At 37.5% G+C, this 19,670-nt stretch overlaps 3 protein-coding genes across 4 annotated transcripts in view; 2 read left to right on the top strand and 1 right to left on the bottom strand.

Moving 5' to 3' along the window:
* The window catches only part of LOC122656728 (MAP3K epsilon protein kinase 1-like), a 136,971-nt gene extending 130,735 nt beyond the window's left edge, over positions 1-6,236 (bottom strand). For both annotated transcript variants that reach the window (XM_043851358.1, XM_043851359.1), the window contains exons 1-3: positions 6,156-6,236; positions 5,916-6,050; positions 4,271-4,291 (exon numbers count right to left, since the gene is read on the bottom strand). In XM_043851358.1, coding sequence (XP_043707293.1) covers positions 4,271-4,291; positions 5,916-6,050; positions 6,156-6,215 — 216 coding nt within the window. In that variant the 5' untranslated portion in view covers positions 6,216-6,236. The remainder of the gene's footprint in view (positions 1-4,270; positions 4,292-5,915; positions 6,051-6,155) is intronic.
* A 2,293-nt stretch (positions 6,237-8,529) lies between these two features.
* Positions 8,530-15,130, top strand: LOC122653613 (phosphatidylinositol-glycan biosynthesis class F protein-like). Its single transcript, XM_043847516.1, has 8 exons — positions 8,530-8,730; positions 8,827-8,892; positions 8,996-9,038; positions 9,759-9,813; positions 9,961-10,009; positions 10,591-10,658; positions 11,913-12,021; positions 14,812-15,130. The coding sequence occupies exons 1-8, from the start codon at positions 8,530-8,532 to the stop codon at positions 14,926-14,928; spliced, it is 708 nt and encodes a 235-aa protein (XP_043703451.1). The 3' UTR covers positions 14,929-15,130.
* A 2,168-nt stretch (positions 15,131-17,298) lies between these two features.
* LOC122656927 (protein HEADING DATE REPRESSOR 1) lies at positions 17,299-19,159 on the top strand. The gene is made up of 3 exons (XM_043851629.1): positions 17,299-17,595; positions 18,353-18,669; positions 18,768-19,159. The coding sequence occupies exons 1-3, from the start codon at positions 17,493-17,495 to the stop codon at positions 18,969-18,971; spliced, it is 624 nt and encodes a 207-aa protein (XP_043707564.1). The 5' UTR covers positions 17,299-17,492; the 3' UTR covers positions 18,972-19,159.
* The last annotated feature ends 511 nt before the right edge of the window (positions 19,160-19,670 follow it).

The following is a 19,670-nucleotide window of genomic DNA, read 5'->3' as shown; positions in this document are numbered from 1 at the left end:
CTTCCACCATTGGAGCTCCCTTTGCTTTCTTTTCCAGCACCTATCTACCCTATTCCATTGTTCTCTTTCCCTTTTTTTTCTTTTTCTCCAACTATCATTCAACTTTCCAGCCTTGATACTCTAATCGATCTCAACTTGTCATGGTTTTTCAGAACCCTAACTCCAATCGATTCTAGGGTTACAATTCTATGTTCAAGCTGAACTTTTGCGGGTTGCTTTCCTCCATTACAAGGACCACTTGACCTCATTATTGCACCTTTCGAAGCTTTTTGAAGACCCCTACCCCAATCGATCTCTACTTTTCAGGGTTTTCCAAAACCCTAAAACAAATCGATTTTTGGGAGAGGGATGTTTGCTGCTGCTGAAGTGCTTTGGAGGTGGTTCTAACATTAAAAGTGACATACTCCTTCATCAATTCATGGCTTGAAGAAGTTTTATTTACTGTGACAGCTGCTGCCCTAATTTTCTCCAACTTTTTGGTGGCTCTCCCTCTTGAAGATCAAGTCTCATTCCAATTGGAGATTGGTTGTTAGCATTGGAGGTCCCAGTCAAGCAGTACTAATTAGCATCTATTGCAAGTCTACATCAGCATTTACAGCCCCTTTTCCCTATATCGATCTCAATTTCAGGGTTTTCCAAAACCCTGACTAAAATCGATTTTAGGGTTTGGGCTGTCCTATCAAGCTAATTTTTTTAGGAGTCTTATACATATCAGAGGAGTATTTGACCCACGTTTCAGCATCATTCTTGAAGTCATTTTGAAAAAATTCAGGTTTCACTCTTATGGCTCGATTTCACCAACTATCAACCTATTTTTTTCAACTTCCAATGTGGCTGGCTGCATCACTTACTATTGGATCTGCTGAGTTATTATCTTATACTTGCTGGTTCTATTGAGCTTTACTACATACCTTGCTGGTTCTATTGATTGGCTTCTGTACACATGACTGTTTGACATGTTACTGCTGCCTTTATGAGGTACTGCCCTATTCTTGAGACTGAGTATCCTACTATTGGAGATCGAATTTCTTTCATTGTTGAAGACTCGAATCTATTAACCTGGAGATCAGTTTATTTGGGATTACAACAGTGTGTTCCATAGTTATTGGTTGCAACTACGAACCTATTCACTTGTGTGAAGTTTTCTCTACTGATTCAAATCTAGCTTACTTTGAGACCTTGATCCTAGCATTGTTCACTAATTCAGATCTGATCCAAGTTTTTTGTTGAAGCTTATTACATCAATTTTGCCCGGATATCCTCTTCAGTTCTAATCAGCATATGGGAGTTTATAAATTGGAGTTTTGCACACTGTTCTTCTTTGTTTGAAGATTGATCAAGCCTTGAAGATTGGAACCTTTCCTTGCTTCAAACCCGATCTTTTTCTACTTTAAATCAGATCTGAATATTGGAGTTAGGTGTTTCTCCCCTGTAGGAGTTTCCATCTAAGGAGTTTGTTTGATCGTTTGAAGATGGTTGACCATTTATATGTTGCATTATTTTTTCTCCATGATTCTTTATCCCACTGCTTCTTACAATACCCATCTCCCATACCATACCTTTGGCACTTACCAATCACCACCTTGGAAGTTTATGGTTTACTCAAGTTTGCCATTTTTTCTTTTTCCTTTCCCATAGCACCTTTGGAAATTCTGGTAGATTATACTTTTGCGCTATCTCTTACATCATCTCTGTTATGTCCACGTGTACTACTACACGTGAGGGGGAGATTATGTACAGTACACTGCAGACATTGCAGAAGCAGAACTTGCAGGAACACTTTGTGCAAAACATAGAAGATCAGTGTTTCCATCATTGCCATTGGGTATCCTTCGTTATAGGGTTGAATTTGTCGTAAGGGGGAGACTGAAGTATTAAAGTATTGAAGATACTTGGTTGTTGCTTGCCTATTTGAGGATTTGTTGCCTACCTATATGAGGATTTACAGTTGGGTTGATTATTTCTGCTACCTGATTCAATTTATTTCGTTGTTTGATGCCCTAGTTCTTATCTTCAAGATTATCAGTCAGAGATTCATCACTGGACAGCTATAGAAGATTGGTGAAAGTTTGCTGATCAAGTCTACCCAAGTTTTGGAGATCTTTCAAGTTCTTGAAGGTTTATTTGGGAGCTTCATTCATCTGTCAAGCTGGACTCTGCTGCAACTCTATTTCTTCCTATTTTGTTCAAGTTGAGCATTAGTACTTTATACGTGCCAACTTGAGGGGGAGTATTAGAATATTGGAGTTTTTTTCTTATTAGTTCAAGTTAGATCTTCTTTCTTTACTTATTTGTATAATCCAACTTGAGGGGGAGTGTTGGAATATGTGATCCAGAATACTGTGGGGGTATTCTGATCCTTTTGGGGTAGATTTATACTTATGTTATTAGGTTTAAGTTGCTGCTCTTATAGAGACACTTAGTTAGGGGTATTTCTGTCCATTTGTAATTTTCCCCTTGGGTTACCTATCAATGAATAACACATTCTATTCTCTCATTCTCTCTTTCTAACTCACTGTTCTGCTAACAGTACATCAAACCTGGACAGATGCATTGAATCTGGACAACATACACACTCATTAACACAAACTTCGGCTCTAATACCAAATTGATGGAGGGCCAGTTAGGAAAGAGGGAAAAATATGAGATGGAGTCTAAGAGTTGCAAAGTAGAGAGGGAATCACATAATCATCACACACTCACGTTGAGCAACCAACACTTTTTTACTTTCAAATCTGTGTTTCCATCGTTGGATTACAATGTATAAATGGACGAAAACAAAAGACTCCTAATTGAAATGTAAAACTTAAACCAATGAAACTAACTTGCAATTAAACTATATCTCCTGATCCAACTCTAAAACTAAAATAAAGTATGAAATAACTAGCTTATTCCTATGTATACTAACCAATGCAGTCATAAGAAAACAAAGACATAAGATTAAACTACTTCCAGCCCCTATTGGACTGAAAACCCGGGTTGGGCCGGTTCTGTCAGGGTTTGGGTTTCATGCTGGTCCAACCAGTCAAGTGCTACTGCATCAGCTGGTGATTTATCTGCATCAAGAACTTTCTCATATCTTGAGTATTAGGTCTTTTTTTTCAAATCTGTTTGCAGATTTATAAATTGGATTTGATTCTCAAGGCACACCTGGTTTCAAAATCTGATCCTGCTACTGGTTTCTCAGAGTCCTATTTCCATTCTAATTTCAAAAAATCCTGTTTTAAAATTGTGCTTCAAGTTCAGATTTTAGCATTCTACTCTACTGTTACAACTGAGTTTCTGTTGCTGTTGTTTTCCTGTTCTGAGTATTCCTTATTGCTGTTCTGATATTATAAAATCCCTGCCATCGATTTTAGTTCTTGAAAATTGAAATCTTCTGCCTCAAGTAGGATTCTTCAGCAACTTGCATATCTATCCATTTGAACAATTTCAGGTTTTAATATCATTTTCTCCATTGCCATTAGCGAACTTGACCAGCTTTTCAGCGAGATCAGAGTTTCTGATTGTCTGTTATTAAAACTTCTCTGAACTCTGGTTTCTTAATTTATCTGCTCGTTTTCTCTATGTTTCTATAACTTAGTGATATACATGATTAGAAACCGATCAATAAAAGAGTGTTGGATTGATCCACCTGGCTCGGAGACTGTATGTTGGGTCAACCATCTAGACCAGGTCTCAGAGTATAGTGATTCTAAAATTAGCTGTTACGTGCTTGCTTATAAAAGGAGTGTTGGATGTTCCTGTCTATGCATTTCTGAAACAAAGGGAATGTAAAACAGAATTTCTGTTATTGGGCTCTCCAAATTTTTTGAATTAGATTTTAGGAGATATCTCTTATTTCAAGTGATATTACCAGTTAGAATATCTAAGCTCGGTCTGCAAGATCATACCATAAATTTCCGAAACCTCCTGTACGTAAATTGTGGGATCCATTCACCCCCAAAAAAATTTGTGGGATCTGATGAATTTTACTTACTAAAATCTCATGTAGTTTCACCTTAAGTGCATATGGAAAATATGTCCTAAAAACAGTGTTGATTGCATAAAAATGTTCCAGTGCATAAGTAAATGTTTCATAAGAACGGTGTTGATAGCATAGACAGATTTTCAGCAGAATAGAGCAGATGCCACTGCTTCTTGTACTCCATAAATCCTGGTATGCTGCTGGTAGACAGCTCAGGTGGTCCATCATAAAGACCAACCAGACTTTGTCAAAATAAATTTGAAGAATTCATAAAAAATAACCAATGTTAAAAGAAAACGGAACCTTTAGCAGATCAATCTCTTGCTGAGACATAGAACGCACCCACCACCAGAGGAGTATCGCAAAAAGAAGCGAGCATATGGTGAGACATACAAAGGGCAGTAAGAAGCAACATTAGCATACTTTTCCTTTCAGCCAAAAATCAAATAAATCACATTTTACTCCTAGGTTCTAGCTCATCATCTTAACAAATTTTAATCATCCAAATATCAAAATAACTCCAACAAATGTATGATTGGTGTTCTAAACTTTTGGCATGCACATGCTAACTGTGCTACACACATTTTGCAAACAGAATGATATGGATGGTACTCAAAACTCAAAAGGAACTGGACTAGACCTTCGGTTGAACTGGATTCTCTACAAGGAAGAAGAAAAGAAAAATAGAGACAGACAGCATGTGGACAAGTAATGTTATGGCTATCATATTTTGGGGGATGGGAAAGGATTTCCACCAAGTATCCAAACACTTCTGGGCCCACACTGCCAAACAAGTTTGTTTATTTCAGACATTATTAAATATTCTGTTATCCATCCCACTAGAACTATTCTTCAGCCTTCCCAAGCGGCTCTTTATTCCACAAATATTGAATATCAACATTTCCAAACAGTCTATACCGCCCAGATTAACATGATATTTGATATCCCCCCTCAAAACAAACATATCAGGCTCCATCTCTTTCCCAAATCACTATTTCTCCACAACCTCCCATATGTTTGAATAAAGAGCATTCTTGCAAAAGGAAAATACAAATAATTTGATCACCACCATATTTCTGCATGAGGGTAAATGCAAGTACAAAGAACAGGTGGCATTGGCTGTTTTAGAGGAATGAGAATCCGTTAGTCTTGGACTTGAAAGTGAAAGCACACCCTCCTCACTGTCAAGTAATTACTATATCCTCATCCTATTCAAATTAACAGAGAATCAATTGTCTAACACTCCAATGATTGAGAACTTGAGCATAAGTGACAATTTCTTCAACAATTTCACTTGGAGAATAAGAAATTCAATTCAACCAACCACATTCTGAAGAGAAATAGAGGCGAGAAGATGATACGATTTTTGACATGGGTCAATGGTACCAACCAAAAAGGAAGTAAAAGTGATTCTAAGAAAATGTAGAAAAGAATGAATAGTAATATAGAGGAAACATGACTTACCAAAAAAATATATATATAGAGGAAACATGAAGGTTCCATATTTCTGGGCTCTAAGCATGTAAAAAACATTGCCATTTTAGAGAAATAGTAATAAACAAAGCATAACACCAGTAACAGTGGAGGAAAGAATCATACATCTCCACTCATTATTTATTTCTTATTTTTTTCTTTCTTTGTGAAAATTGACTACAACTAATCAAATTAAATACAGATAACAATTAACAGGTAGCTGACAATAAGGCTAAAAAATATCATAACAACTACAGATAACTTGCAAGGTCATTTAAATTAATTTCGAACAGAAAGAGCAAGCTATTATACCTAAACAATAGATTCACATTTTCAAATAACAAATTCCAGTTTTAAAACATCCAAAAAAATAAAAAATAAGAATGAATGTAATTCAGCAGTTCAATCAACAACCAAAACAGAACAAAATAGAACAAGTAGACTAAAGCCCCATAACATATAAGAAGCAGCAAACCATGATAATGTTGAGACCCTCTTGAGCAATATTCTCCAGAGAAACTTGTTTAATTGCAACGAAGTCCCCATTCTCCAAATCCAAGCCTTTATACACACGAGCATACGCTCCCTTCCCGATCTCATCTCCAAGCATCTGCATCGAATTCTCCAAAAATAAGCCAATGCATGCACTTAGATTCAGCAAAACAGAACCCATGCAAGACATCTCTGCAATGTATCAACAACGTTTCTCACTCACGTATTTGTTGTCAAGCATCTTCGATTTATTTAACTGCGAAGTGGCCGCCTTGCGAGACATCTCTGCAATGTATCAAAAACATTTATAAGCAATGAAACAGTAAAAAATTCAAATCGGCGATTGCCGGCAAATGATCGGGGATCCGGCGATGACTACCGGAAGTTCGATATATGGAAGAACATTCCTCAACCGCCCAACTTTCTGATTTCAAGATGGTTTCAAAACCCTTAAAATATTGCTCATAAAGCAAACAAAAAATACTTGGCCCAAGTGGGTTGCCCGGTTCATCCAAGGCGGTTGGACCTGATCAGCTCAAAAACCAGTCAAGACCAATGTTAGATCAAAAGAAGTTTTATTGGCCGAACCCATGGGCTGCACCCCATTGAGGCCAGAACCCACGGCCGTGCATGGTTGTGGATTGTGGGATGTGGACTCTGGTGTACAGATTGCATGAGTGCGAAGAGAAAGTTTTTCGTTATTAGCCTCCATTTGATTGCAAGGGAAGGGAAGTGGAATTTTTAAACCTAAAGATGAAATTTTTGTAATCATTATCGGTCAAATATTCTTAACTCCAAATCATTCTCTATTTTTCACCCAAAAAAAATCATTATATTTTTTATTATTAAATTTCATTTTACTTTGCACCCACAATCCTTCGATTTGAATGAAGTAAGATAAAATTTACATCTAAAAAATAGCATTATTAAATATGACATGAAATTTAAGCATACTTTTATTTCCTTTACAAGAAAATGTAGCCTAAATTTTGGTTATACTTGTTAATAGGTATGATTGACCAAACTTAATAACAAATAAAGCAAATATATAAATATAAATATAAATATATATAGTTAAAAATAACGAAAAAGAAAAACAATCTTACAAATTTCGAAAGTATCAGAATATGCAAAATTTGCAAGCACGTTTTTTATCAAACATAATATCTTATTGGGAAGTAGTTTTCTGCACAAGTGTGTGGCCTACGCCAGCACTCCCTTGTGTCTATATCTAAAAATCCTCCTTAAAACAAAGGGCTAGAGGTGTCTTTTCACATGGGGGAGGAGAGAGATAGACTCATGGAAGTGCTGGCGTAGGCCACATTCCCGGACAAAGAATTTTTTTCCCTATCTTATTTTAGAACCAAAATTTCTTGAAATCTAGACATAATTGAAAACCACAAGTTCGTGTTTTCCTAGGGTTTCAAGTAGGTCAAGGGAAGAAGAAAACCACCACGAGGAAGAAAAAGAAAATTAGTAAAACATAAATTTTACAAAAGAGGATTTTCTTCCTCATCACTATGCCTAGTGAAGTATAACGTGTCATTATTTGCCACTTGCAATACATGGATTAATCCATGTGATTGAGGACTTCGTATACATCTCAATGGCAAAATTGAGATGTTAAAGTACCAAGGATCATAATGTATCAAAATTGAGATGTTAAAGTACCAAGGGTCATAATGTATGCAAGCAAACATAGGTTTTCAAGCCGGAAAAGCGCTATCATGTCCAACTGAAAAAATACAGTGCACGCTTTAGCGCAACAATGCTCTACGATTAGCTTTTACTACGCCCAAGTGCTAGAGTCTCAGATGTGATTGATCATAGGCATTGACCTAGAAAAATTAACCCGAGAACATTCCTTTTGGCTCCATTTGAATTTTTTTTCAACATTGGAAAACTTTTCAACACGTAAAATTTTACATGTCAAATTTTTGAAGTGAAAATTTTCACGTAAAATTTTTTCGTTGAAACAAACAGAGCCTTCAGATTACCATTTTGCTACCATACCTTTCCGAACCCACACATCGCCTCTTCTCGCATTGGCTACTTAGTTTTCTTTTGCCGTAGTCTTAGAATCATCTCCCATTCAGTGCCTGCTGTTACCAACTGTATTTCATTCAACCAAAAGTGTTTCCCAATAACAAAAATAAGAAAAATACTCTCAATTCATAAACAATTTCACGGATCAGAAGTGTTACCAAACACGACCTAAGAGACTGTTTAAAACCAATAACAGATCAAAACTGACTAAACATATGGTTATCAGTTTAAATTTGGCTTTTGTAGGCCGAAGCCGCCGAACACCTTATCAGTGCGGTTTCAATTTGGTATATGCAAAACTGGAAGAAAAAAAAAAACCAAAAAACATACTGAAACCGGACCGAACCAACTTTTTCACACCCACAAGGGTGTGTTTCGTTCTACCATTTAAAAGCGTTTTTAACATGTTTTGAGTTAGGACGGCAAAATCACTGGCCCACCCATAACCAACTTTGTGTAGTCCTCGGTAGGAGATTGCCGAGGGCCAGTGACAAGAGAAGGGCCAAAGCATATTTATACAACGCGCCTCTCTCTCTCTCTCTCTTGCAGCCATGTCTCCTAAAACGACTGCTAAAGCTGAAACAACCCAAAATGAAACAACCCAAAATGGAGAGGTGGTGGTGGCATCGAAGAATGCATTTCTGTTACACTTGGTCTGTGGATTAGGGTTAGCAGTGGCATTTTGGTTTGCCCACAACATCTATGCTGTCAATCTAGTTTCTGATCCTGCCCAGACACTCTATCTGATCTGGGTATGAAACTGCCATCACCTTATCAACCTGATCGTGACTCAATCCTGTTTGTTCAAAATTCTGATTTAGAATTCCTTCACCTTGATATTTCTGCAGGTTATTGAGTGTCCATTTGTTATCATACCTTACAGTCTCTTCCGTTGGAATCCTGAGAAATGCTCAGTGAGTTAAACTGATCCTTGTTCTTGATTTTGATTTACTTGTTGAATCTTGTTTTCTGTTAGCGTTTGATGAACTTAATTGGGGGTTAATAATGGTATAACAGTTCCTCAAGGCGGTTGTGCGAGGTTTTCTGGGGCTTCCTGCTGGTGGGTCTGAACTACCTCCTTGGTTTTACTTTACAGTCGATCTAAACTTGATTTCTAAAAATTTGAGTTTCAGAGCTCTGCTTGTTTGTTAGCTTGTATTTGACATCTGTGCCCTGAACTATTGTATTTTTTCTTGCCAAGCCAAAATAAAATAAAATTATATCATCTGCATCTTTCTTGATCTGTTTATTTTGTTAACAAATTAGGGTTAGGGTTTTACCTGGTTGAAGGTAAACACGCAGCGTTAGGATCCTGAGTGCTTGAGATTACGAATCCAATACGTAAGCTTTCGATCAAAAACCTTCTCAGATTGATACCATAGGGATCTCGTCAGGTTTCCTTTGATGGGAACTCCACACTCCGAAGCCAAGGACTGCAATGGATGTCCTCGGAGATACCTGCACACTCAAGAGAGAAATAGAGAGCAGACTAAAAAAGAGAGAGATCGAGAGAGAGCCACACAGAGAGAACCAGCCGCATTCCTCTCCTTGGTGCAGTTATATATGTATATCTATATAAGGGGAAAACCACCTAGGGTTTCCAACCCTAATTGGTGGGCCCAGTAGTGGCTCCCTTGTTTGGGCACGCAGCAACATATTTAATAAGCATATAATTCATAAATTTCTGTCTTCCTATATCCTTCTATGTATGATGAGAAATGCATGATTTCTGTGTGCTTTGTACTTCTAATACCTCAATGTAAGCATTTCTGCTTCTTAGGGGCTCTTTTGAATACATTTGGAGCTATTGTATTGGGTGCACCTGTTGGAAGTCAGTAAGTGACATTACTTGCACTCAAGCACAATCATCAGAGAGTTAGCTGGGATTACTGGTGCATGCAAATCCTTATTATCTTAAATTCTTTTATTCTTTTTTACTCTATATATATTTACAACTGTACATTTTTCTACTTTGGATGCAGGTACATGAAGAGGACCATTAATTGGTCCCTTTTAATGTCTTTGTTTACCGTGAGTATCAAATCCTTAGTTCCCTTATAATTTTCTGTCCCAAAATTCTTGCAATATTTATCCACTGAGAAGTGTTTCGAAGAACCTCAAGAATGCCCTCAAACGTGTGCTTAATTGTCATGTGTTGTGTTCAATTCATGTGGGTTAATATTGGAAATTCTCAAAGTAATGGTCAAGATCTTGTTATGTTACATTAACCAGATTTAAAAGGACATGCTAGCCTTATATGTTAGCTTTTGCAAGCTCTTCTAATGTTCATGGTGCTGGCCTTTCTATTTTTAAATATCAGGGTCAAGCGAGTCACAGCAACTCCACTCAGTGAAATGACACTGATGCGAGGTGATTGTCAACATGCATAGAACATAATGATTGCTACTTTTTCAATTTGAGCTCTTTCATGCTTCCCTCGCTTCTTTGTTTATGTTTGCTTATCTGCACCACTGTACTTGTACATATTTAAAGCTTATCTATTAGGAAATTTGCCTGCTTGAGTTTCTGTGTTCCTCTTATGGTCAAGTGCAATCCTTTTCCTCTGGAGGTTAGTGAAGTAAATTATGAATCTTTTAATATGTTCCTTGCAGGTTGTCCCTGCAGCTTCTGTTTTTGGTTCATCATGGAAGGATTGGCAACGGTTATTTGCATACTCCAAGTAAGTGTTTGCACCTCCCCCCCCCCTCCTCTCTAGTGTTTATGGTGATCCATCTCGAGGTGCAAAACAATAAATGGCTCATATGCTAGAGTTCAAACTAATTTCCGGGTTCTTGTGCTTGTATATTCCTAGTGATCAGATATTATTTATTGGGTTTTTCTTATTGGCACCCCTCAAGGTGTCAAATAATTTGTAACTTTTCCGCCCTTTTAGTATGATACACAATTTTTTTTTCTACTGAGGGAGGGTAATAGTGTCATTTCATATGCTTGAAAAACATGACCATGATGACACATTTTGATAATGACATAATGATATATCACTTTCAAATTATTTTGAAAGTCCTTTTATACCCGGGATCTAAAGAAGAAGAGAGGCTTGAGTATATTAGTAACAAGTAAATCCTTTGTATGTAAGAAGACTCTAGAGATTTTGGTGATAAAAACCAATCTTAAGGCATGAGACGACCCAAAAAGCACTTGATCATGATCAACCTTGGAAGCCTACTTGGTTATTGAGCAATTACTTGTACGAAGTAAATTCCTTGCAATGGATAGTTGCAACTCTGGAAAATGCAATTCGGTAAATCTTTTCTACCATACAGTCATATAATATATGTGTGGATATGGATAATCCATACATATTTTCTATAGATCTATTGCCTTCTTTTGATTCTTGCTCGAGCCGTTTGGGAGATCCTTTGCCCGAGCCCGTACATGTTTCTGTAGGTCTTACTTTAATGGACTTGTCTGGAAATATATGTACCCATATTTTTCCACCACGACGTGCATATTGTGTCATTGCTCGTCGCCCTGCTTCTATTTGTCTAGATATGATCCAAGTGGGTTCAAGTGCTTGAAGAGCGTATCTGCCGAAACAAATACGATTGACTCGATAAGATACTGTATAACTTAATAGAATTGATATGTCCGCGATAGATGGTCCAATACTGAATAGACGAGTATCCCCTCTAGATGGAAGAATATCCTCTTTGAAAAGTAGTTTGGTTCCTTACTTTCATCTGCTAGAGCTTGAAGAATTCCCAAAGGGCCGGCTTATTCAGGTCCAATACATTGTTGTATCCCTGCAGATATTTCTCTTTCTAACCACAAAATAACCCTATCTTAAAAAACGTTTGGTAATATGACAAGGGGCAATTAAAAGAAGCTGTCAAGTTCTAAATACACCTATAGAGGTGTCATTTAGACACTCCCTTATTTATTACATGGTATTTATTATATGATTTATTGTCAGGCCAACTGGAGTTCTTGATTATATGATCTGTATACCGGCACATGGAGCTGCTATTGGAGCTTGGTTTGGGGCTTGGCCTATGCCCCTTGATTGGGAAAGACCATGGCAGGTAATTTTATGTTCTTACTAGTTTTATATTTAGGATGTTTCTTTAACTAGGTTTGTAATTCCTTATTTCTGCTCCTTGTTAATACTAGCATCCATGTTCACCTCGTTGGGTAATTTTTTATTGTAATTTTAATCCTGATGTCGTTACTGTAAAGAAATAGAAAATATACTTTGAAAGTTTGGGAGATGAGTTCTTATCTTTGATGGCGTTGTACTCATTAATTAGTGGTCAATAGTCCAAGTTCCCAAGGCCTTCCCTTTACTACCCTGATTGCATTTCATGTTGTAGGATAAGTCCTTTTAAGTTATCATTTTGTCTAGTATGTTTTTGTGTTGCTTCTTTTATTTTGGTTTTTACCTTAAAATACAATTCTCTTTTTGGCATTTGGCAAATACAGTCTGCCCTTTTATTTGCTACCTATTTTTAATGTTTCTTAGTTTACAGCCATTACAGACTACTGAGCCAATGTTTTGGTACACCTCCACAAGCAACACCAAGGTTTACCGACTCAAATGCATTGGTCTTACCATTATGTACCACTGTACCTTTTGGGCTGCTATAGTGCTCCCTTCCCCACAACAACAACAACAACAACTCAGCCTTATCCCAACTAAATGGAGTTGGCTACATGGGTCCTTGCAAAGACAAAATAAAAAAACAATAAAAGTAAAAGAAAAGGGCACAACAATGACGGCAACATCTCATCAAAGTCCTACCTGAATGGGGTCGGTTACATGGATCCTTGCCCTCCAATCAGCTCTATTCGAAGTCATGCTTGAGACGAGGCCTAAACTATGCATGTCTTTCCTCACTACTTCTCCTAGGGTCATTTTAGGCCTGCCCCTAGCTCTTTTAGATCCATCAATTTGAATCAAATCACTCTTCCGTACTGGTGCATCCCAAGGCCTCCGTTGAACATGGCCATGCCACCTCAAACGACTTTCACGGAGCTTATCTTGTATCGGGGCAACTTCCAAATCAGCTCTAATATGATCATTCCATATTTTATCCTTCCTAGTTTTGCCACTTATCCAACTCAACATCCTCATTTTTGCCACACTTAGTTTATATAAATGCCGCTTCTTGACTGCCCAACATTCTGTTTCATATAACATAGCCGGTCATATAACTGTCCTATAGAATTTTTCTTTAAGCTTTAAAGGAATATGTCGATCACACAACACTTCGGACACACCTCTCCACTTCGTCCATCCCACTTTAATTCTCTGTGAGTCTGTGACACATCATCCTCTATGTCACCTTCTTTGCTTATGATTGATCCCAAATATCTAAAATAATCACTTCGTGGTGTCTCTCTCCTCAATCTTCCCCATTTTGTTATTTGTCATAGTGTCACTCCCTTCCCATAAATATATATATATATATACCCCAGATATCTAAAATAATCACTTTGTGGTATCTCTCTCCTCAATCTTCACCATTTAGTTTTTTGTCATTGAGGAGAGAGATACCATGAAGTGATTATTTTAGATATATATATATATATATATATATATATATATATATATATATATATATATAGAGAGAGAGAGAGAGAGAGAGAGAGAGAGAGAGAGAATTCAAATAGTATGCATCATCAAAAAGAAGAGAGGCAAAATCCAATATATAGAGCTGGAACAATGAGCAGAAAAAGCAAAGTAATTGCACAACACATTCACTTGGCTGCCAACTTGTTTTCAGTACATAGGCTTAGGATGTTTGTCTATCCATGCCATTTTTACTTTAAAACTATTGTTAGGAGAATTGATTTTATTCCAACAATCCTAGGTGGCACAGACGTAAGTTGAGGTCATCTCACTGAAAAGAATTATAAGTAAGCTGATGCTTGCCTGAGATGCTGAGCAACTGACAATTGCATACCATTTCTTTAACGAGTAAACTGAGAAAGTATCCTCCTGAGAGTCATCGACCAAGAAATGATCTGAATTTTAATGGATTATGAGCAAGTTGATGCTGATGATGTAATTGACATGCACAATGTTCAATTAAAGAATTACACTAAATTTCCAGTGAGTAAAATGCTAAGCAATTCCATGTAGTTCTGACTTCTGAGTACCCACTGCTTTTCTCATGAAGAGTCTTGGATATTATGTTTGAGAAAAAAAAAATCTGTACAAACAGTTTTTATGGTAAGTCTGAATCTGGGGACACCTATGGTAGACTCATCAGTTGACTTGACTTTCAAATCAATTTTGTAGATGAGTTTCTTCCCCCCCCCCCCCTCCCCTCCCAAAAATAAATAAATAAAAAAAAAAAATCTCTGCATGAGTTGGTCTGGTCAATAGAAATCGAGAAAATATGATATAAGATAAATCCACTAGGTTGAGTATGAATCTATGACATGATAAAGTAGTGTTCAGTATTCAAAGAGAAAGGCCTGTTACTTGGTTAGAACCTTATTGTGACTACTACAAATTTTAACTGCTAATGAATAAAGAGTGCCCATCTCATCTATCATATTTAGCTCTGAGTTTTCTATAATCATTCACGTTGAAACCGAGGCTGGACTATTCATGGCTTATATAAACTGAGCTTGTTACCCTTGATTCAACCTGGTGACACACAACACCCCCCCCCCCCCCCCCACGGAATTTGTTAAAAAATAGAGAACTAAAGCCTCAAGCTTTTCAGTGTCCCAACTTGCATTTTAACAGAGGCTTTTATTTCCTAGCCAGGTTGATAGATCACCCAGTTTTTCAACATTGGTAAAGCTAAGCTGTTGGTTGCTATTATTATTCCCAAAATTGAACAGTCACTATAATTTTGCAGGAATGGCCAATCTGTGTCACCTATGGAGCAGTGGGTGGTTATTTGGCTGGAATTGTGGTGTCTCTGGGTTTCACAGTAATGTATGGTGGCAGACAGCAACATGTCAAAGGAGACTAACTTATAGAATAACTCTCTGAACTTATTTCCTTTTTTTTTTTTTTTTTTATCTAATCATTGAAGACAAACTTATAGGATAGCTCTCTTAAGTCAACACATTTTTTAGCATATTATTTAACTTTTTGGATGGTTCTATTGGAAATTTGCATGTGGTAAACATTTTTATTAACAATGTAAGAGCTCAAGCAATGGGAAAATGATACAAACCAAGAACAGTCGCTATAACTAAGAATGTTCTTGACTGCAGTTCTTCAGGGATGTTTAATTCCAGGTGATGGACTTGGATAGGAATTTTTACAGGAAACCTGATGTCTACCATAGGTCCTATATAGCTTTTCTACTTGGCTCTACCAGCCAACCACTTGAACATTCTTACAATTTCATCATCAGATTTAATAAATACAAACTTGTAATTGTTTGAAATAAAAACTGAAATCTCAAATAAAATAAACATAAAATGATCTTTGATTTAGAAAGAAATCAACCAGTAATTAAGAATCTGTCCAAGCTTCTTCCTTAATTATATCTTGTATTTGTGTAAAATTGGAAATAACAATTGCCAGTTGCTATAGCGTGGGGAGTGAAAATTTATCACTCCCCTGTTTTTAGTTGGGTTCTTGCTTCAAGTTTAAACCTCTCTATTTGTTTTCTGGGGATCAAGAAATATTTGCAGAAATCTAGGGTTGAAAGACATTGTTATTTCCTGATCTAGTTTTGAGGTGATTCTCTTTGGGAGATATTTTTGAGAATAGAATACAGAATACTCTGTTCCTTCTCCTTCGAAAGGGCAGGATACTGAGTTTGGGATGTTACTGTCTATGTCTAAACACGGTTGTTCATGGTTCCATTCCGTTTGGGTGTGTTTTAATGGTGCCATTAACTTGGTAGTGCGATTCCAAACTCCTACATCAAATAATCCACAATGGGAATTTGGTAATGAAGCTCCCATCTATGGAAGTGTTAAAGATATTCCAAAAGAAGACACCAAATACAGCTCAAGCCATTAAACAGATGAAGAAGGGACATGAATGAGGCTAATGAATATCTTTATAGGGCCAACATACCACATACAACATGTTTTGATCTCTCCACAATTTTTTAACCATTGATGTTCCCAAATTAGAGATGTTTTCTGATATTCAACTGGAAATCGGATGGAGGCTTCAGGGATGAGGTTCCCAACATGGGGGGGGGGGGGGAGAGGGGAGAGGGGAGGGTGAAGGTGAGGGAGGTTTAGTGGGGAGATGGTTTCATCATCCCTACGCAGAGAAAGAAGAAGATGATGAAGAAAAAGAATGGGTACCACATCTGTTAAGTAGATGAAAATAGATAGGAATGGTAGTTAGGAGTTGAATAAAATGAAAAAGGAGGGGTTATTTGGGTACTTTCAGGTACTAGGTGAGAGAATTTATTTATTTATGGGAGTAAGAATGCCACCCGTTTGCGTAAGATACGCTGCCCCTGTGCCTTGACATAGGGACGTGCAAAATGATCGTTGCACCCTTTGCCATTTTTGTGGTTTCAGTGGGTGCGGCGATCATTTCGCATGTCCCTATGTCAGGGCTTGGAGCAACATGCATTGTGCGACTGGTTTGCTTTCTCTTTCTCTTTATTTACTTAGGGGAAACGAATATTAATTAGTCTATGACCATTGCAAGACATAGGGATGCAAAATGACCGCCCCAACCCCATGAAAGACGTAAATCCTATCCCCCAAAAATGTTGAATTTAGCTCATCTCCATGGAGGTGTCCGTCTAGGGTGCTGCCAGGGGATATCCAACGATTAAACTATGCTGTACACATCTTGATACATGCCTACAGATATATGTGGAACAACCCAACAACTCGCAGCGCCCTGGGCTGGGCATTCCCTGTTCCTGGAGACGATCCTGATCCCAAAATGTTTGTGTGCACGATCTCTGAATTGAATATAGTTGGATTGTCATAAATGCCCAAAGACGCCGGCACCTGTAAAGACGGTTCAATTGCGTGATATATTCTCTGCACGTGTCCTGTTTTTTTTGTAATAAGGAGTCAGGTGAAAGTTTGAGTAAGGAAGTGAGTAACTGTGGGGAAAGTATAGGAAAGTGATAAAAATTTCCGAAGATAAAACAATTGTCTTTCTTCTCTCTAGCGGTGCAAGGTATGGTAGACAGGAATCACACACACAACCCAAGGAAAGCGAGGGGCCCACTAAGGGATTGTCGTACCAAGATCTTTTCCTTCAAACCCAAATCCACCCGTCCAATAATCATGATGAGACATCATCGTTAGAGACACCCGCCACCAGGCACCGGAGGGCTTATCAGTTATCGGCTTATGGTGAATCAGCTGGAGCTGCTTTCTTTCAAAGCAGTGCAAGCCCACCTGCATGCTTAAAGCAGTGAAGAAGATAATAAGGAAACAACCAAAACAGAGAAAGTAGTAAACTTAAGGCCAAAGACTTTACAGTCTCTCTCTCTTTCTCTCTTACCAACCTTTCTACTTATTAGGAATTTCTCTTTAGTATCTCTGCAAATGGAAAATACAGATACCCTGATGTGAAGGAGCTTTGATTTTCTTGATGGAGCTGTCAAATTCAGAACGGAGAAAGCCAGAAGAGAAAATGGATGGGTTCTCCTCCATTTCCCCTACCCGTATTTTCTGGAATTCTCGGAAACGATCAGGTAATTTCAGATCTTTCTCTCTTTCGAACTTAATTCTCTGTTTTTTCTGTCATTTATCATTGAACGGGCTCTGGGGTGGAATTGAGGGAGCTGGACTTCATACGAGTTTTCTCAGAAATCTGAAGTTGGGTATTGAAATTTGCATGGTTTAGGTCATACCCATATGCCAATTCCTTGGAATAGAAGTTATTTGCTACGGATTCTGATTGATGTCTACCTCTTCTCCTGTGGGTAATGTCAAGGTCCTTAGAAAAATTGTTGCTTCTTTCTCTTTCAAAACAGAGGTTTCGAGTTGATAATAGTACTGGTTAATTGAAATTTGTGGTGATTCAGTGACAGTTAAAGACATATTTCCTCAGTTTTTTTTAGGTAGCGTTAGCCATGAAAACTGTTTCTTTGTGGGAAAGCTTATACAGAACTGTATCAAATTCCATATACACAGTTTATCTTCTTTCTACTGATATAGCACGACATGCCTTCTAACAATAGATAGCTGTTTCAATACGCACAATTCCAAACCAGAAATATACCTAAAGAATAGCCCGAAATCATTATCCATTGAGTAGAAAATTAGACCTTTCTATGGTTTACATAAGCTCAGAGATTGCAGGAAGTCCTTGTTTGTTTATTAACATTGCTGAATCTATGAAAGATTTTGGAGTTTTTTATTCTAGTAAACATGGAAATCTTGCTAAAAGAGGTAAGATTCATTAATTTTCTGCCATTTTACTGACTAAAACAGGAGCCTTTTTGGCAGCTAATCGTCAGAATTTGGACAAGGCAACAGAAGAAACAGCCATTAAACATGAGGAACCTATGGTGACTGAGAACCCACAAGATTCAGTGGCCACCCCAGTGGCTCTTTCCGAGCGTCGAAAGGCTCTCTTTGAACCTCTAGAACCCACAATGAACATCCATGGTTCGCGATCATCAGCTGAAGTCCTACTTCCCCCGCCAGATTTTGACTCTGCAAGCTACCCCAAAGGCTGGTTGATTGGAAAGAAGCGCAAGCTTGTAAATGTAGATGTTGTAGAAAGCATGCGTCGGATTGCAGTTCAGGAAATGAATAGAAAGGTCTTCTAAATCCTGCTCAATTAAAGCCTTATTGCCTTTGTTTTGATTCCAATCTTATTTTAGTGAATGACTTGGCAACTTTGATTCTTGGTTTGCAGGACCGGGAAATTGATGGGTTGAATGAACAGTTAGAGGAGGATGCTCGGTGCCTTGAACATCTTCAGCTTCAACTACTGGAAGAGCGCCAGAAACGGAGTGATGTAGAGAGGGAAAACGCGATGCTGCAGAACGAGATCTCTATGTTGATGAACATGTTGCAGGAGAATGAGGGAATGGATGCAGAAGGTACAGAGGATCCTTAATAGATTGATTTTGTTGTTCCAATGCTTTGCTATAGAATGTGTTTGAGATGGTAATTCATTATTGTAAATACAAATACTATCTCCATTATATTGTTTGTTGTTGAGATGGGTAACTGTTACCTACATTGGAATGATGATCTTTATGAAACTTGTTTGGCACGCATACAATATTGTACATGCAAAAGCCAAAAGTACATTTAAATTTTAAAAATGGCATGTAGTTTGATTATTGTTTGCTTTTGATTTCTCTGTTATGTTTAGACATTCATTTGAGCTACAAGATTACCTTGTAGATTAAGATACAATGTCAATCAAATTGTAATAGAAGAAAAACTTGTATTGCGCTGGAGCTGTTACGTTGTCATCCAATCAAATCGCCGCATGACTAAGAGGCGAAACCTCAGCCTGGGCAGGGTCATATGGAGTTGGTGTATTTAGAACATGTAATCTTCTTTTGATTGTCAATGGTTCTATTCCAAAAGTTCCTTAATAAGGTTGGGTAAAAGAAGTTTCAAAAACATTTTAAAAGTGTCTTAATATTATATCATTGTAAAGAGTTGTCATTTTCTTCCTCACTTTTCGACGGCAAAAAATAAGATTGCAAATTATTTGACACTTTAAAAGATGTGAAATAAGAAAAATCCAAATTAGACACAAAATGAGTAAATATATCATGGTGCAAGAGTACATAATTGAGAA

The sequence above is a fragment of the Telopea speciosissima genome, chromosome 3 (assembly GCF_018873765.1).
Source record: "Telopea speciosissima isolate NSW1024214 ecotype Mountain lineage chromosome 3, Tspe_v1, whole genome shotgun sequence".
NCBI classification, from domain to species: domain Eukaryota; kingdom Viridiplantae; phylum Streptophyta; class Magnoliopsida; order Proteales; family Proteaceae; genus Telopea; species Telopea speciosissima.
Note: the sequence above shows the minus strand (reverse complement) of the source record. Positions and strands in the feature narration are given on the sequence as shown.